This window comes from Sceloporus occidentalis, unplaced genomic scaffold (genome assembly GCF_023333645.1).
Source record: "Sceloporus occidentalis isolate IW3139 unplaced genomic scaffold, rSceOcc1.0.p SCAF_2, whole genome shotgun sequence".
Classification (NCBI taxonomy): Eukaryota; Metazoa; Chordata; class Lepidosauria; order Squamata; family Phrynosomatidae; genus Sceloporus; species Sceloporus occidentalis.
The window spans coordinates 186,424,750-186,444,779 of record NW_028316982.1 but is presented as its reverse complement, the minus strand read 5'-3'; the positions used below and the strand labels follow the sequence as shown (position 1 = coordinate 186,444,779).

Below are 20,030 nucleotides of genomic sequence, written 5' to 3'. Positions count from 1 at the left end.
ATACATGGATTTTTTATACATGGATTCAAGCATCCACGGTTTGAAAATGTTCAAAAAAAGTATATATTTACCTTGATTTTCCATTTTTTATAAGGGACACCATTTTGCTATGTCATTATATTGACGAGGGATCTTGGAACCAAACCGCAGTGTATAACAAGGGTCCACTGTACTCAACTATAAGTTGGCCTCATGTATAAGTCGATTGCAGGTTTTGGGGCCAAAATTATGGATTTTGATATGACCCGTGGATAAGTCAAGGATAAAACTTAGCGGCATGTAACAAAAGATCTAAAGGATGAATATGAAGCAAAGGAAAAGAATGCTAAAGAACTTACAAAATTCCTGCAGACATTAACTGTACTCACACGAAAGGCTGGATGAATGAGAGAATAGAAGGGGGTCAGTGCTTCCAGGATAGATTACACTCCTCCCTATCACCCGGGGATTGTTCACTTTCACCCAGGGATTCTCTAGGACTTACATTGACCTGTGGATAAGTCGATCCAGGTTTTTGGGGTCAATTTTTTGGACTAAAATTTCTAGACTTATACATGAGTATATAGAGTATGTGCACCAGAGAAGGGAAAATCTGTGGCCAGTGACTCTGAACATGCTTACATCTTCTAAAGGAAACTTACCTCACATACCATCAGGGGTTGGCATCACTGGCAATGTCAAAGCCCATACTTCAATGGGCAGTTCACTGCTCATTACTAGAGATATCTATCTCTGTTCCTGTTCATCCTACCATCTGCTTATCCACTTTGTTCAAATTAGAACAGTTACTTTTGGGGACTATAACTGACAGAATCCCAAAGCCTGGGTGACCTTCTGTTAAATTTATTTTTTTATTTGTTGCACTTACATCCCACCTTTTTCCACAAATGAGAGCCAAGGCAGCTTACAATAGTTTAAAAGGAAGCAGACTGAGCTCATGCTACAATTTCTTGCACACAGTTAGGGGCTGTGCAGACCAGCATGGCATGTACATGACATTTGCCCAGACCAGCATGGCATGTACATGACATTTGCCCTGACTCTGTCCCCAGGCCAGTGTGATGCTACACAGCGCTCCTCTGGCGCTGCGTCTACATGAAAAGCCACGTATCAATAGCTATGGCAGCCTTTCCAGAGTGCAAAAAGGAGACTTTTTTGTGGCTCCTTTTTGTGCTGCAGAAAGGAGATATCAGGGCTGCAACGTGTAGTTGCTGTGGCCCGATTCAGCACAGATAGAGGCGGCTGTGGTCTCAAAGGTGCTGCAAGATCCCTTTGCATATTAAAAAACAAAGACAGTTACAACATTGATTACCAAAGGTAAAGGAAAAATAAACAGTTAAACCCAACTGAAGGTTAGCTTTGGGGATTATGGGAGTTATGCGCTGAGAGTTCTGCTCAGAAGGAAAGCACCAGCCAGTGACTGGTGTGAGCAGAACTTGTCCCTATAGAGGGGCAGCAATTGAACAACTGCAGAGAGGAGGAGAGGAGCTCTCAGAACTTCCCAAAAATATGGAGCCACCATGTCACTGTAGGAATAGAGCTTGCAAATGAAAATAAATATCCTGGCTAAATTCTCGACTTCATTCCAATGTCAGCATGTTGGAATGAAAGGTTGTAGGATTAGGATTTCTATCAATGCTAAGTTTATATAATACAACACCAAGCTAATTTGGTTAGTAATGAGGAATGAGAGAGATTTTCTGTGTTTTGTACAACTTTCTTATCCGCAACCTGGCAGTTTACCTACTTTCAACCAGTTGAAAAATATGTTTATTTTTGCTTTTGTTTTCATAACATTGTACGTGGCATTTTGTGGAGAAATATGGTACATCATTACTCCAAGTTATGCTGTGTCACTAGACATGTGGCAATAAATAGCTCGCCATATAAAATTAGTGTGATGGATATATTTTGTTCCAGCCGAGTGAGTAATCTGACAAAAATAGAAAAACATTGCCAATATGACAGCCTGACACTTGTGACACTACAGCAGAACTATAAATTCTGCCCTCTGTTGTTTACAGATTGACTTTGAGGCCAAGGACAAAGAGCAACCTGTGGTTAGAAAAACTAAAAAGGATGCTGCATGTTGCTAGGGTTAAAAACTCTTATGACGGGAGACATTTTTCTTTACAAAGCCTGAACCCCCTGGAGCCATGTCATTATATGAGAGCATTATAGGAGAACCTCAGGTTCTCTCATTAAAGAGAAAAATTATCCCCTCAGAGCTTTGTGGGAGGGGGGGATGTTGCAAATGTCAGTGGCAAGCATCCCAGAAGGCAAAATTTAAGAGGCTGCTTCAAAAACAAATCTAGTTCAGGGATTCTGCCTTAGTGGTTTGTGATCACCTGAGTTCAAGAAGGTTGCTTTGGCTACTGATTTCTTTGAAGCTTCCTCTGAAGTGGACAGAAGGTATGAAAATGTATTTTTTAGCTTCTTTTTATAAAGCACTTGGAACAGTGGAAACCAAATAGCTATCAAAGAAGTGAAACCTATTTTGGAGATTGGGCTAAGAACTGTGGCTAATGCCTTTAAAGTTCAGGCTAAAACCCAGAGTAGATCTGTCATTCCACTGATGCTGGAACCACTGCTGGTTACTGACTGAATACCACCAATGATTTTAATAGTGGTTTAGCATCAGTCTTGTTCTTTATGAGCAACTGAGAGCTGCAATAAAATGTTGCAGTGTATGGTCGATACCAAAGTTTGACATTCTCTGAAGCATACCGTATATACTCAACTATAAGTCAACCTCACATATAAGTTGAGGGCAGGTTTGGGAGCCAAAATTATGGATTTTGATATGATCTGTGGATATGTCGAAGGTAAAACTTAGGGGCATGTAACAAAAGATCTAAAGGGTGAAGCAAAGGAAAACAATGCTAAAAAACTTACAAAATTCCAGAGGACATAACTGTTTGTACTCACCCTAAAGACTGGATGGATGAGTCAGTAGAGGGAGGTCAGTGCTTCCAGGAAAGATTATGCTCTTGCATTTCATCAGGGGATGGTTCCCTTTTGTCAAAAGAGGACTTATACTGACCCGTGGATAAATCGATCCAGGTTTTTGAAGTCAATTTTTTGAGTAAAATTTCTAGACTTATACTTGAGTATATACATTATATAAAATGGTCTGAATATGTGAAACACAGGCAGACAGGGCTTTATGGAGTCTGGTTCCTTGTCTGAATAGTACAATAGCACAATTTGGCAGTTCTTTTGCATAGCACAAAAGCAGGTACCAAGCACAGGGTTTAGAACCTTAAAATATTGGTCAGTATTTTACATGAGCTACTTAGTTAATGTAGCTACTCATACATGTTCCATATTCATGATAGCTGCCTAGTCATGATTGTGAAACTATTGCCACAATAGTAACTCCCCCAACTTTACTAGGCACCAGCTGCAGGGAAAGAAAGAGGTTTAATCTGCCAGTGATCAGAGCATGAGTGAATGTTGTTTCCACCAGTTTGGGGAGTCAGGCCAGCAGAGAGTTACTACTGCTGTTTCTACACAGCAGGAATTAATGCAGTTTAACACTGCTGTAACTGCCTTGGCTCCATCCTGTGGAATCCTGGGATTTGTAGTTTGTTGTGGCACCAGAGCTCTCTAACAGACAAGGCTAAATATCTCACAAAATCACAATTCCAGAATTCCATTGCATTGAGCCATGGCAATGTCAAATTGCATGAATTCTGTAGGGCAGATACAGCCTCAGTTGATTATAATTGACTAAATACCTGATGTAGAATACTGGCCACAATCTTTTATATTATGTAAATTGATAGTCCTCATGGAAGCCTTAAAAACGTGAAATATCTGGTGAATTTTCAGAAACTGTTGATAGGTAAGCAGGATTTCCAGAAGACCATAATAAGGTGCTCTGTTTAGCTTTTTGACCTCTGAATAAGCAAGAACAGAATAAATTGTGCAAACAAGCATGTGGGCATAAATTACAGATGTAAACAGATCTTTGAATTCAGTCTTAATTTGGCAATGACAGATAGATGGTCAAAATTTATATGCCAACTTTCCTCCAAGCAGTTTGATACAGCATACATAGTTATCCCTACTCATGATGAAAAACTTTGTGGGATAGGTAGTCTGAAAAACAGTGATTGGCCCAAGTGACCTTCCTGACTAATTGGGATCTGAACTTGGCTACCTAACCACCCGACCCCAACACAGACTATCCTCAGCTCTGCTGAAAGGTTTTACTAATAAAAAATTTATAGTCTACTTCTGGAATGGCTATCATTTTTTCCTGTTTTCAGTATAATCCTATTATGAGTGTGCTTCATTGTCTACACTGTCTACCAGTCTATTTCTGGGCCCAGGAGGAGTACTTGTATTAAATCTCAGGTTAAGTAAAAGGATTTGTATTTTAATTTCTAAATGCATTCCAGCCAGGTTACTTGAACCATGATCTCCTGCCATACACCCCTATTCAGTCCTTGAGATCTCATCCAAAATTGTTTCTGTACATGAGTTTAAATATTAGTATTCCATTAATTTCTAGCAATGTCCCCCATATACCCATACACAGGCCTACCATTTTATAGTATGAAAGATGGTTTTATGCTGGAAAATCTCATAATAAGATTTCCTCCAGTGATATGATATTTATTCATGTCACTTAAGTGTCAAAGAAAATTTGCATCACTAACCTAAATACATATATATGACAGCAAGGCCTGATGCAGCCATTCATCAGAAATGGCTCCTTCACCAAGGGGGATTAACATTCAAAAGGGGTTCTTATTAGAGGAAACCTATGTTAAAATCTAAATCTAAGCTAAAATCAGAAAAATACTTGTTATAAATTGTCACTAAACTCTGTTGTGTGTGTGTGTGCGCGCGCATGCCTTCAACTTGCCTGTTGACTTATGGTGACCCCATGAATTTAATAGGGTTTTGTTAGGCAAGGAATCCTCATAGGTGGTTTTCATTTGAAATATAACCTATACAACCTGTTATTTGTTGGTAGTCTCCCATTCAGGTATTAACCAGGACTGACCCTGCTTAGCTTCCAAGATCAAACAGGTTCTGGTGCCTTTAGAGTACATGAGATCTTCACTTTGCATTATAGCTGGATTAGCTATTACAGCAACACCATTAAGCAGAGCAAGGCAACCATTTCAGGGAGTTGATCTTGCTAGTCTACAATAGCCGCAAATGATATTTTTGAAATATTGTATTTTTACCATCAGGGAGAGTGCTGCTCAGATTTTCGATCTAACATATGAAAGTAAAAATTGATTAGCCTTGGACTTTCTTTCTTTATATATTTATCTATCCACATGTATATACTGCCCAATCAACTTATTCCTTTATGTAGTTTATAAAATTCTAAAACATAAAACACTAAAAATCTAAATATCAAATAAAGTCTTAAAATCCATAGCTATACAAACCAAATAAATACAATAAAGATAGCAACAATCAGCAAAATCATTAAGAATCCAAAGAATTAATCAGCTAACTGTTTTGGGCAATGAGGATGTACCAGTAACCAAGTTGTGTTTCTAATATAAGATAATGACTAAGATCAAAATTACTTTATTAGTGTAACAAATAATGAATTCTCATAAATTTCAAACGTTATTTTAAAAGAGCATTTTAATATGGCTTTAATTTTTTTACACTATTCTCTCATCAGACCTAAGGGGTTTCCCCCCTTCAACCTTAGTTACTTTCAGAAAGTAACATATCCCTTCAGAATATGTTGAAAACCATTCTGCAGGACAAAATAATCACTTCCTTAATAGCTGCTCCATCCAGCCTGGACTGATTCTCAGTTTACTGACCCTCATGGAGTCAATTACTGTGCAAAGACACTGAGTCACAGTGTCCACAGCTGCACTTGGATTAGAAGAAAAAGGGAGACAACACTGACTTTTATTCACATACTGGGGAGATCTCAGTTCAAATTTTTGGGTACATGGCTTGCTGTGGAATGCCATAGCAAAACTATCAAGGGGCAGAACAACTACTTGCCAGCTCTACCTACTGGAATCATCCATCCAACTAGAACTGCAGTATAGTTCTGTGGTGGTCTCAGGGACGTAGCCAGGATTTTAGGAAGGGTTTATTTCCCCAGACTAAGTGCCACCATTATAATGGGGCTTGGGTGTGGCGGCGCAGCAGCACACACCATTCATTTTTCTAATGGAAGGGGGGATCTGAACCCCAAGGACCCCCCCCCTTGGCTATGCCCCTGGTGGTCTGCTGTGAGCAGGGCTGGGGAATAGTGATGATTTTGGGGTTACTCCTTGCCCTGCTCTGGAGTAAGATATTTTTTCTTAATGTTACTGCTATTCCTACTCCCATAAAAACCTCTTACTCCTTTACTCCTTACTCCTACTTCCCAGTCCTGGGGAAAAGCCCTGGTTGCTTTGCAAGGCTGGTGTGTGTGTAAATGTCTCTCTTTGGGCCCATTCAGACTACCTTTTACCCTGGATCAGGAATCGATCCTTGCACGTGAAATTCATATTCACCCCGAATCCCCCACAAGCGAATCAGAGGCTTGCACACCCGTTTCATGTCAAATGCCCCTTAGTGCGGGACATTTGCAATCGGGGCATTTGCCGTTTCTTTTGAAAAAAACCGGGTTCTGCTGAATATGAACTTGCCCCTGATCATGATCAGGGCAAGTTCAGGGAGGGATTTAGGTCAGAGGGCAGAGCATTCTCTCCCCTTCATCGGAGAAGGAGGAGTAAAGAGCCTGGATGCAAAAAGGGGAATCTGACAGGAGGCAGGGTGACAGGAGGCTAAAAGGGGAAATCAGGGTGACTGACGGAGGCTGCAAAGGGAGGGCAGGGGGGGACTGGAGAAAGTGACAAAGGAGGAGGAGGAGGGAGCTGGGGGAAGAAGGGGACCATGAAGAGCATTCTATAACGGAGGAGGAGGAGGAGGAGGAGGAAGGAGCCAGAGCAGCTCAGAGGGAGGGGAGGGTCGGAAGGAAGGAGGAGGAGGAGGATTGCCAAGGGAAATTGGGCTGTGGGGCCAAGCTGGAGGAAGGATGTAGGGAAATTAGGCTGAGGAAGAAGCACCTCTCTCTTTTTATTTTTGACAATCTATGAGCATGGTTTTTTGGGTGACATAGAATGTATGTGTGCTTGCTTGTGCTACTTTCATTTCCTCTTGCTCCTGGAACTTAAGAGTCTTTATTATTATTATTATTATTATTATTATTTGTGTTATATGTGGATGCTACAACCAGAATGCCTGCATTACATTTCCCTTTCATTTCCTCTTGTTCCTGGAACTTAAGAGCCATTATTATTATTATTATTATTTGCGGATGCTACAGTCAGAATGCCTGCGCTATATTTCCCTTTTATTTCCAATTGATTCCATGGGTCTACTTTAGTTGGAACTGACAGGTCAACTCTCTCTCAGCCTGAGTGGAAGGCAATGGCAAACCTCCTCTGAAGAGAATGTAAGCAGGAAGAAAAGGGTCAGTTCAGTTCAGGTCAGAGGCAGGGCATGAACGGAGCTCGCATCAGGCACCTTCCCCCCCTTTATTTTTAAAAATTATTTTTGACAAAAAATGTGCATGATTTTTGCTTGAGGTAGATATATAGGACGTGGCTAGCTGCTGGTTCACTTTCCCTTTCATTTCGCTTCCAGCAAAGGGGAAATGTTGCAGAGTACTTTGCAAAAAACTTTTTTTCCTTTGCAAATGAATGCTACAATTTGAATGTTACAATGTTTCTCTTTCCAATTTGGCAAATTGGCAAATGTTACAATGTTTCTCTTTCCAATTTGGCAAATTGATACACAGAATGCTTTTGCTATTGTCTCTAAGGAATTCAGGGGTAGCCTAGGAAAAGCAAAGAATGCATGGCATTGCATCCTTTTCTGGCATTCTGAGTTGAGGAATTAATTTATTATTATTATTATTATTATTATTATTATTATTATATGTGTATGAGGCATTTGGGGTGGCAAGGAGGGGGGATACAGCATGCAGAGATGGCATTAGCTTGCATTTTGGGGTTGAAAATGGGGCCAAGGGAAGATCATAACCTGCACTGACCCAAATGCCCACAAAACACACACACACACACACACACACACACACACACACTCGGTTTTTAATTTGACAGAATCTGCACATTCTGGCACCTGGCTCTTTTTTTAAAAAAGGAGGGGGGGAAGCACACTTCCGATGCCCCATGAGTGCTGGAAACGTCACCTATGATGATCGCGGAAATAATTTGATTGATAGCCAGGCAACTTCATTTTAAACCTGATTTCTATAAGAGGGCATTTGGGTTAAAACACCCCTAATTTGTAGTGGGCACTTGCTTACGGAGAGATTCAGGAGGGGGCCCCCTGAATCTGCCCAGTTACATTCAGGGCAAATAGCTCAGTGTGAATAGGGTCTTTGCCTCCCAGTCCCTTCCCCACTGCAATATAATTAAAAAAGAATTGGTGTTTGCATGTACAATATACAGTAATAACAGGAATAAGGAGCAACAAGTATATTTTGTCACTCCTTATTCCTACTCCTGTAAAAACCTCTTACTCCTTTACTCCTTACTCCTAGCCCTGGTTATGAGTAAGATAGTGGATCCCATGGCTAGTGAGATTAAAGGCTCTGAGAGGTCCAAGAGAAGCAAAGGAATTCCCTTTGTGGCCTCTTTCTCTCTCTCCGTCTCTCTCTCTCACCATATTTATCTCCCTGGGAAACCAAGGCCAGGTACAAAAACCAAAAAATTCACACTAGCAAGAAATTTATTTCAGCAATGTCTGGAGTTGGCCAACTACCACTTGTTATGGTAGGCATCACTATGTGTCTTGGAATGGTATTAGTGATGTATCATAACTTGAGAGACTGTTATAGATTTCAAATTAGTGACTGGAGGAATGTCAAAGGAGAATGTATCACTACTCAGCTTTACCCCAAGGGAGGAGACTCTAGTTTGGCCAGGCAGACCACCAAAAGGAACATTTCCACCTACAAGCCACAGTGTATCAGACGGTATCCTTTTATTACCTTCAAAAAACTTCATAAAACATTAGGTTTGCTTACTAGTATGAGTAATTACCTAATCTGTTCTAAAGTAGAATCATTAATCAATGGAAGTTACATAAATGTGGATTCTGGGTTGAATTCTGGATTCTGGATTGATTCTGGATTCTGTTGATTGAACAGCTGATTCAATGTATCTATTCTAGTTGGGATTACTAATAAGATTGATCTTCTTGTTTCTTGGGGAGGGGGCACCTAGGAAGCTGTCTTTACCTTTGCTCCCCCTTTCCATGATGCTCCTTCATCTCAGCATTGGGGAATCTTTTTGTGTTGCAGCACTTCTACATTATAGCAGAGAGGAAAAGCAACAACAAAACATTGGCTTTATAACATACTTGAATTCTGCTCAGCAACTAGGACTGCATTTGACCTGCAGAAATAATGCAGTATCACATCGCTTTAACTATCATGGCTCAATGCTATGGAATTCTGAGATGTGTTGTTTTTCTGAGATATTTAGCCTCCTGTGTCAGAGCACTCTGAAGCCACACCAAACTACAACTCCCAGGCTTCCACAGCACTGAGCTATGGTAGTTAAAGCAGGGTCAAACTGCATTATTTCTGCAGTGCAGATGCAGCCTAGGATTCAGCATTTCAAATGTCCATCTACTTATGAAATATTTATTAAAGAAGTCCATAACTTTGTGCCATACATACATGGTGAAAATGCCATGTGCTAATGTTTTCTTTACTATGCAGATTGTCAGTTGTCTTATTCTCACACACGCTGCTTCAGTGAAACCCATGCCTCATGTATCATTATTTCTAACAAAAATAATATTAATGCTAAGCATGAGTTTTATCCAGAGGTTCATAGAAAAACATCTGAGATGTTTATAGTGAATTGTATAATAACATATTGGATTTCATTTAATGCCTTAATGTTAATGATCTGGACTTTCATTAAATAGAAACAAGAACTTCTAAAATTGTTGATTTAAAAAAATAATACACCTGATATGGCGGGGTGGGGGGACGGACACAACCCTATTAAGAACAGGGAATCTATTAACTCCCAGCTCAATGAGAAATCCCACCATCAGTATAGCTGACTTGATTTTTTTCCCATTCTCATTTAGTAGGCAGATTGTCTTCCAGGAAAAGGCCAATTCTATTTTACTTAAATAGGATTGATTGGCTGGGACACCATTTTGGGTAGAAAGCACTGTTTCTGGAGTAGGTTTGGAAGACCTTCACAATGTTGCCATGGTGTACACATTTCTGTCGCCCATCAGAGGTGGACTCAGGAGAAAAATTTATTGAACACCATATAAGAATAGACATGAGCCAAAGAAAGGGCTTGTGAGTTGGCAAATGAAACCTGTTTAAAATCATGGTTTCTGTATGATTTCTTGCCATATTATTGCAAACCACAATTTCCCCCCACTTTCAACATCATGCTCATCCTTAAAGCATCCTTAACAAGCATAATTTGGAATTATTTCTGAATCGACAAGACAGGTTATGCGCATTGTTCCCATGCCAAACTGCTGCAATAAGAGATGGAAGAGGTGAAGAAACAGCAACTGGAAGCAGCTCTAATTTGGTGCAATGTGTGAGAGAGACTAAAGAAGATGAATGAAGAGTAGTGATTTGCTGGCCCCAGTCAAAAATGAGTCAGAGTCACACAAAACCAAATAGTGCTTTGACATTGCCCAGGCTCATATACTCTCTGCCTTCTTTGGAGTCCTGCTTGAAGTGAGCGATGAAAAAAGATGACAGCATGGAAGCTTGATGCTTTAAATCTGCAGCTTACTCACTCTGGCTGTTGATGTTCAAGTTTTTATCCCTTCTAGTTAGCCACTGTGGCTATTGTTGGAATTATATTTCTAACCTTTGGCCCAAAGTTGCCAACCCTTGTTATAACAACAATAGCAACAGCAGCAAAAACAGTAGCAGCAACAACAGGTGGTACACTCGTCCCTCCACATTTGTGGCTTTGACTTTTGCAGATTTGTTTATTCATGGATTTTATTAATATGTTCTCTATAAAAATATTTAGGTCCTCCAGTGCAACTCCATGGTCAACTTTAACCAAAAGTTGCACTGAAGGACCTAGAGATTCCTAGAGAGAACACTCCACTAGGCATCTGTAGCTCCTCCAGAGCAGTTCTATGGTCAATGTCTTGCAGATGTTGACTACAGAGTTGCACTGGAGGACCTAGAGATTCCTAGAGAGGTGCTCACTCAGGTAAAAACATAGTCTTTTTGTTATTTGTGGTTTTTCCACATTCATGGGGGTCCTGTGCCCCTAACCCCACCAAATGTGGAGGGACAAGTGTATTCTGGAATAGGAGAATTCACACCCTGTCCTTGGCACAGTGGATCTTGAGGTTTTCAGCCCCCCTATGAGGGAGTAACAAGCAATCTATAGGGAAGAAACCTCTAACAAGTAGCTCCAAAGCAAAGCCTAACAACAAAATCCAAACAACAACAAAAATTCTGGTCAGAAACCTTTTCAACTTTAATCTAAAGGTTAACATATAGATCATTAAAATGAATTCTCTTACAGTAAAGATGGGCAAGTGAATCCAATAGTATGTTCCCATCTTTCATGCCATCTTTTTAGGCCTCTGACACTTCCCAGAATTTTATTTTTTAATTTTTTAAACACTATCTTGCTGCTGAAATTTGGAGGCAAACTACTAAATAACTAGACTCACATCAGTGGGGAAAGTAACTAATACATAATGGTCAAAAGTATCATCAGTATACTAGTCAATTTAGTTCCTTTTTGGTCAATATCAGTAGTCAGTATCAGAGTTAATATCCTGTTAATTAAAGTCAACTGAAGTACATTTAAGGTTCATCTATATATAAACAGAAATTTAATCATAGTTAATCAAGAATGAGTAGGAGTTTTCAGGTGTTAATAACAAGGAAGGAAATGTAACAAATATAACAGTATGTAATAAAAATTATTTATTTAATTGAGCTAATTTTAAATCTAATTTACATATATGTAGCTAATTATATGAATTTTTAAAGTATTTTTTTTTTAAACTTCAAAATCAAAATAAAAAAGTATGGTCCTTTGAAAAGCCCCCAGTATTTGTACATGTCTGCCATACAGCAAGTATGGGCAACTTTTTCTGTCAAGGACTGCATTCCCATAGTAGAGTTAATTTGTTGGAGACAGCATGTGGCTAGATTAGAAGGTGGTAAGCAGGGCACAAGCCAAGGGAGGGTGTGCCCACCTCTTTCTCAATCACCCACTTCTCCCTCTCTCTGTTCCTCCCATCATTTAGTGGGCTTCTAGAAAAGGAACAGGTTATTTTTGAAGTGGCCTGAATTAACATCTTGCAGATTAAGCAGAGGGGTATATGGCATCACATTGAAGCCTGCATGTCAGCCGTAGGGCCAAAGGATGACTATTCTTGCCTTTCAGATAGTCAGATAGAATACCAGCCAGTGCTGAGTACAACACGCTCTCAGTATTGATGCTCTGAGGTACATACCTGTGAAGTAACCAAGAACAAGCCCACTGAATGGAAATAAAAAAGGATTTTTGTGTGTGAAAGTCATTAAATTATGTATATTTTAATGCCATGTAATATAACCAAGGGTCAAAATACCATTTCTGTTGTGTTTCCTCCCATACTGACATAATGTCATGTAATACTGGGGTGGATCTACATGCAATCCCACATATATTAGAGACATTAAAACAATGGGATTTGAGTTTGTTATAACTAATTAAGTTTGTTATGACAGGACAAAATGTTACAAGTAATGTGCTGAAACAGATGATGATACCAAGTAACAAGTTTCTGTCTAGGGTAATAAAAGAGCAATGATATCATTTTCAGAAGATAATGTAACTGATGAATTTGTTATCTTTTGATATAACAAGTAACATTTACTCATTACTTTATAAGCATTGGATTTGGGGGGGACAATTTGGGGAAAATTATGTATTTCTAAGTGTTTTTTAAAGAATTAAATTAATAAGCAATAAAAAAGTAACAAGTAATGAATGTAACAGCTAAAGTGAATGTGTTACTATGTAATGTGTTATTATGTAAATCAATAAATCAATTATGAGTAAAGCTGAATTATTAAAAATTACATTCCAAGCGCTGGATCCAACATACTGTAAGCATTTTTATATAGTATATATAACCGTATCTAGGATTACTAGCAGGTTTAAGATAATACGAATAGCTTTACCATGAAAACTTTCTTCATAAGACCAATATCAACTTGCTGATTCAATTATCTCATACAAAAGCCTGTACTATCTTGAAGTAAAACCAAACTAATATTCAACCACATTGAATGTTTAACAAGTTTTACTCTCTTGGAAGCTGAGTACATCTTGTAGATGAAACCAGAATATGGGGTGATTATGTTCAAGTATACTCAGAACTTATTGTGGAGCAGTATTCTGAAGAATATGTATTGAAAAGTTATTTTAAGTTCTAATCAGCCACTTCCCAATTGAAATATTTTAGTTGATGTACAGACCAGCTGGTCAAAAATTAGATTAATGAAATATGCCAAAACCCCAGCCTAGGACTGTTTTTTTTAAAGAAGTCAAAAGGAAATTTGTAAAGGAAAGCTATTAACTGTCAAAAAGCACATGCCATCTTAACATTTTACACTTCACAGACTTTTGACACCAATGCAAGTTATTTTGGATAGCTGTTTATGTTCTCCTCTGTGTCTTGGGCTTCCAGGTTAGATTGTGTGAGAGATGGTAGTCTCAGTCTGATATGTCAGTGCCTCCATATTCATGCAAGGCATTTTATGTAAGTGGGACTTTCCCACCTTTTCTGTCCTTCAGGCTATTTCCAAAGTTAAAACAACACATTTATGTTACTGCTATTCAGTGAAACCCATTTAGCTTGTAAACATGATAGAAAATAAGTCCTGTGCATTTTGGTTTTGTTATTGTTGTTGGGATTATCAGCCTACCTACAAGAAATGAAATTCTTATAGGGAAGACTTCTAACTTGGCTCCTTTCCCTCCATGAGTTTTACTTGCCTCCAGTCAAATAAGAAATCAAAAACACGCAATACCAACAGAGCGTTATGGATTTAGGTAAGACAACCATCACCCCTCTGAACAGAGAAAGACCGCTAATGGGTCTGGTTGAGGTAGAAGGGACATGGCAGCTTTACTAAACATTTTCAGGATCAAGTAAAGCATTAATATGGCCAAAGAAACTCTATGCCACTATACCCTTCCCTCCCAATCAAGACAGTAGTTTTTACAATTTTAAGTTCTATTAGCTTTCCTGCTACAAAATATTAAAGAAAAATCTATTGTGTTTTATTGAAGCTAGAGCCACAAGTTAAGAGTACCTTTCCATTGCAAAGCTACTATACTGAAGTCCACTGATATTCCTACTTTCTTGTTACAATATTATCAGCTTACTCATTAAAAAACCTCCCTGTTTTCATTATTAGATCACCCTCTGACATGAGAAAAGATAACTTGCTAGATATCAGCAATTAGCAGTGTCCTTTAATTTAAAATAATTTAAAAAAGGAAGTCAGTTGCAAAGCAGGATCTATTGCAGTTACCTAAATTTTGCAACCGGGAGTTTGCAGTTTAGCTATATGCCTCTAATAATTTTTTAATTAGATGATATTGTTCTGCACATATAAATTTTAGAAAGCACATTAGATTTTTTTCACTTCAATATTATAAAAGTTTAAGTAAACAGAAATACTTCAAAAATATTTCTTAAAAATCAGCAATGTCCAAACCTGGCTTAGTTGGTGTGTGTATGTGCCTTCAAGTCTCGCTATGACGACTCCATGAATTTCATTGCATTTTCTTAGGCACGGAATATTCAGAGGTGGTTTTGCCAGTTTCTTCCTCTGAAACATAGCCTACAGCGCCTGGTATTTCTTGGTGGACTCCCATCCAAGTACTAACCAGGGCTGACTTAGCTTCCAAGATCAGATAGGCATAGGATACAGAACATCTTAATTTCAGAGCTGTAGTGTTCATGCTAGAAGTCAGTAAAATATGCCAAGGTTCACTTGACAGGAGAGAATGAGCAGCTGATACAACACTAATGTGAGGCCCACTGTGGCTAGTGAGCCTTCAGTGGCTGATACAGGCTTGGTGACTTTATCGCCTTTCTCCATCAGTATGATTCATAAAGAAAGAAAGAAGAGGAGAGAAGAGGAGAGAAGAGGAGAGGAGAGAAGAGAAGAGAAGAGAAGAGAAGAGAAGAGAAGAGAAGGAAGAGCTTCCCATTATGTCTTAAGCCCCACTGACAGAAAATAGGCTGAAACCAAACAATGTACAGTCCAAACACATAGCATTTGGTTTCTTCACCTAACCAAAATACAACTGCTTTAAATTTAGTCAGCTGGAAAGGTGAACCTCTTCTTCTCGTACTTATAACAATGGGGAAGATTTCCCACTGATCAGATCCTTCATACTTGAATAGATGAAAACATCCCTACTCCTGAAGATGATGAGATGATGGATACAGTCAACTAATAGATTGCATCATTGGTGCCATGACCATTTTTGGAGAGAGAGGGGGAGGGAGAAAGAAAAGGAGAAAAATCACGGGAAAGAACAATCCTAGATAGACATGGTGTACAGATCTAGTAGATTAAAACAATTTCTATCCATTAGCATCTCCTAGGCACTTTTGCCTGTGGGGTATAGACAGCGAAACACTCACCTTTTGTACCACATGATACTGTAATGTGGCTACATTATGGAACATTAGACGAACCAAGGAGGACAGTGTCATCTTATGAAGCATACTTGGAAGAAAGTCCCACTGTGCTGAATAGGGCTTATTCCTTAGTAAGTGGTTTTATGATTATTGCTTTAGTACTTGCGTCTTCTTCCACCTGCTACTTGCATAATGCAAGGCCACACTGCCACATGTCAAGAACTGCATTTTCTGTCTCTACTTGAATAATGCTGGATTCCAGCCCATTTCAAAGACTTCACCACACATTTACCTCCAAATAATGCCCTTCCCAAGGGAAAGCGATTAAAACAGAGGTGGTTGTACAATGACTAGAGGATTTCCACGCAGCAACAGACAACAGTTGATATGCATGATGACTAAAGACTAACTGCAAGAGCCCATGGTGTCAAAATAACAATGGAGTGTGGTTTACCATCATCTCACCCACTGAATACTAACTGATCTGTTACCACATTTTGATCCAGAGACAATGCTGTCTTTTTGCTATTGAACTAAGATTTCCAGAGATATCACACTTGCAGGAAATACATTCTAGTCCTAAGCCTGCTTCTAAAGGAATGCATTTCGGGAAGGACAGAAGTACTGATCTCCACAGGGTTTTCTTATCTGCCAGAAATTTGTCAATGGGAAGAGAGTGACTACATCTTGCCTGTTGGTGTTTCCATGCCACCAGACCAATATTCACATATATAAATCATTAAATGCTGGTCATAATTACTAAGATTACAGATTGCATTTGAAATGGTTCATGGAATGCTTGGCATGGAGTGTTTTTTTGAATTGTCGAACCTGTATGAATATGTATTTTCTGATTTGAGGTAAGAGACACTAAAGGTCAAGACATTGAAGATTACTTTGCAGTATGTTTTGAAGCCTTGGCAGCATTTCCCTCCCCCCTAAAGACAATGTCTGGCACTTTCCAAAGGGAGCAACATAAACATGCAGTGCAGTTGTCTAATACTGAGAAGTGTGTGTGTGTTTGCTCATAGCCACACCTCTAAAACATTACTCCATGTTTTAGAAATTCATTTCCCTCCCTTTCGCCAACTAGGATCCTCTTATCAAGCCACCAACATATATTTTCCATGTTTCTGCTCCAAACCTTTACTCCACATCATGACAGTACCTATCTGAAAGTAGACAGGAGCACAATTCCCTAAAAATTACAACAGCACATAGGAATAAGTAATACCTCTCTCGGTGCAGTATTGCCCTAAGAAGGCAAGATCTTTCATTATATCATACTGTAAACATCCACGACAGGCTTATTATTCAAACATTCATCCTCTCCTCTGACTTGGCGTTATCTCCTTTGCACCGAAATAGTGTCTCTCTCTGTGTGTCTTCATGTGGGTGAAAGAGTGAGTTGTGGCAATGCTCAAAATGGGATGGCTGGCCATAAAGGAGATGTATTTCAAATCAAACAGGTTCTGCGCTTGATTTAAATTAACACATAAGTGCGGCTTATAAATTGGGTTTGGTGGCATTTTTCTTTTTCATCCCTGGCTAGTCTTGTTTATGGGAAAGGAAACAGGAGGAAACCCACAAGCATTCCTTTTCTCTTTTTGTGCCCATTGACTGCAGTTTTGAAGTTTAGGTTCCATGGCAAATCAGTGAAACTAGTTATCATTGAGTAAGAAAGCAGTAAAGGGGGGAAGGAGAGAAAGAGAGTGAAAGAAAGAGAGTGAAAGAGAGAAAGAGTGGGAATATATGTGTATAGGCAGCCTGTTTTAAAAACTTCCAGAGAAAGCCCTGTTAGCCATTTTCCAAATTCAAGAAGGAAGGGACCAGATTGCAAGAGATACCTCTCCACACCATCTTAACTAAAGAAGAGAAACAGCAAAATGCAGGCCTATGACTAACATCTTCATTTTTTATCCCTCCTGAGGAAGAACCAGAGGAGATCTGAAAGCTTGCAAGATGCAGATACAGTTGGTCCTCCTTATCCACAGATATTTTTATCCACGGATTTAAGCTTCCATAGCTTGAAAATATTTTTAAAAAAGTATAAATTCCAAATAGCAAACCTTGATTTTGCCATTTTATATATAAGGGACAGCATTTTGCTCTGCCGTTATGTTTAATGGGACTTGAACATTCACGGATTTTGTTATCCACAGGGGGGATCCTGGAATCAAACCCCAGCGGATAACAAGGTCCCACTGTGTACTGTGCATTTCGGTCACTCTTTGCTTGTTTTCAAAAACTCCCATCCCTTCATTTACGTGTTTTAAAACTTCCAGAGATAGCCCTGTTGGGCCATTAAGAGATTCAAGAAGGAGGGCACTGTGCAAGAGACAGCCCCTCCACAGCATCTCAACTACAGAAGAGAAGCAACAAAATGCAGGCCTATGACTGACATCTTCCATTTCCCCCCTCCTGTTATGTTATGATGATGATGAAGGGATGGCAGTTTGATAACAACCAACAATCCACTGAAGGGGGACACCTTTATTGGGCCACCCAAAATGCACACAGTAGTATCTGCGCCTTGCAAGCTTTCGAAGCTCCATTGCCTTCTTCTTCTTCTTCTTCTTCAGGCAAGGTATTGCAAACCAAAGAAGCCAGCAGAGCTTTGAAAGCTTGTGAGGCGTGTATACTACTGTGTGTGTGCCTTTTGGTCGGCCAATAAAGGTGTCCACTCTTTGGGTGGATTGTTGATTGCATTTTCAAACTGCCATCCTTGTTTAAATATTTGATGGGATGTCATATTGAGGAGGGAGCAAGCTTGTTTTCTGCTGCTCCAGAGAACAGGACCTGGAACAATGGATGCAAGCTACAGGAAAAGAGATTCCAGCTCAACATTAGGAGGGACTTCCTGACATTAAGGGCCATTTGACAGTGGAACACACTCCTTCCTCAGAGTGTAGTGGAATCTCCTTCCTTAAGAGGTCCTTAAGCAGAGGCTGGATGGCCATCTGTTGGGGATGCTTTGATTGAGAGATTCTGCATGGCAGAATGGGGTTGGACTGGATGGCCCTTGCGGTCTCTTCCAACTCTGTGATTCTATAATAATAACAATAACAATACTTTACTTATACTCTGCTTCTCCGCTGGAATTGAGAGCGGCTTATAATAAAACCCAAACAGTGTAAGGATGAACCCCCTTATTCCCTCCATCTATTATCCACCTTCATTCACCAACTCTCTGCTCTCCTCTGCAACCAGTAGTCAAGCCAACTGTTGCAGGGGCGCAGGGACTTGGCAACTCAGCAGCGTCCACACTGGAGACATAATCCTGTTTGGCCCCGCTTTAATTTATCTGGCTGAAGGGTATGGCAATCTGGGAGTTGGAGTTTGGCCAGACAGTCTGGAGTGCGGATGCTGGCCAGGGCGGGCGCCGGGCTTACCTTGAGGATCAGGTCGGTGTGGTGCTGGTCGAGCATGTTGGCCTTGCGGAGGGAGGTGACCAGGACCCTGCCGTACCTGCCGGGGGTCTGGAGGTCGGAGTAGAGCCGGTGCTTGGAGCGGTTGAGCGGGAAGAGGCTGTCGACCAGGCTGCGCTCGATGCGGGCCAGGCTGTGCTTGGGGGCCAGCAGCTGCTCCAGGCTCTCCTCCACTCGGTAGCGGCTGAAGCTGGCCCCCAGCAGGATGGAGAGCAGCACCGGCGCCGAGGCGAAGAAGACCGGGTGGCTGGCGACGAAGTGGCCGAGGCGGGCGAAGGACGTGCTCAGCCCCCTGTGCAGCACCTGCCGCAACATCCTCCTAGGGCGGCAGCCGGGGCCGGGCGGGAGGGACAGCCCAGCCCAGGGCAGCAGCAGCAGGAAGGCGCCCCGGAGGCTCTCGCAGAAGCATGGGAGGGCAGGGCCGGGGGCAAGGCGAGGGCTCCCCGGGTGCCAGAGCCCCCTCCAACCCCTGCCCTTGCCTCCCTCTCCCCTCCTCGCCTCCCTTCAGGCTCCAGAGGGGAGTCTCCCCCAGAGACTCATGGCCGCTCCCCGACTTTCAACACCAACAAAGACTCTCCCGAGAGAAAAGGAAGAGGAGGAAAAGAGGGAGAGGAGGAGGAGGAGGAAGAAGAAGAAGAAGAAGAAGGCGGGAAAATGGGGGGAAGGAGAGAGAGAGACAGGCGGGAAGGCAGCTGGGCGGTGGGTGGCACCCCTCTCTGGCTGGCTGGCTTTGCCCGCTCTCTGCCTCTCTCCGCCAAGAGCCCAGCGGGGGGGGGGGTCCTCCCTCTGAGGGGAGAGAGAGAGAGAGGGGGGGGAGTCCAGGGCGGGATTGGCGTCTCTCTCTCTCTCTCTCTGGGTGGGGAGGCGGCAGTCCCAGGTGGGATGTGTCTGTGTGTGTCTGTGGGGAGGCTT

The 20,030-nt window shown here is 40.9% G+C and overlaps 1 protein-coding gene across 1 annotated transcript in view; it reads right to left on the bottom strand.

The window, feature by feature from the left end:
* Nucleotides 1-19,441, bottom strand: part of PTCHD1 (patched domain containing 1) — a 79,875-nt gene extending 60,434 nt beyond the window's left edge. Inside the window, exon 1 of the mRNA XM_089511751.1 lies at nucleotides 19,083-19,441. Coding sequence (XP_089367877.1) covers nucleotides 19,083-19,433 — 351 coding nt within the window. The 5' untranslated portion in view covers nucleotides 19,434-19,441. The remainder of the gene's footprint in view (nucleotides 1-19,082) is intronic.
* Between the last annotated feature and the right edge of the window lie 589 nt (nucleotides 19,442-20,030).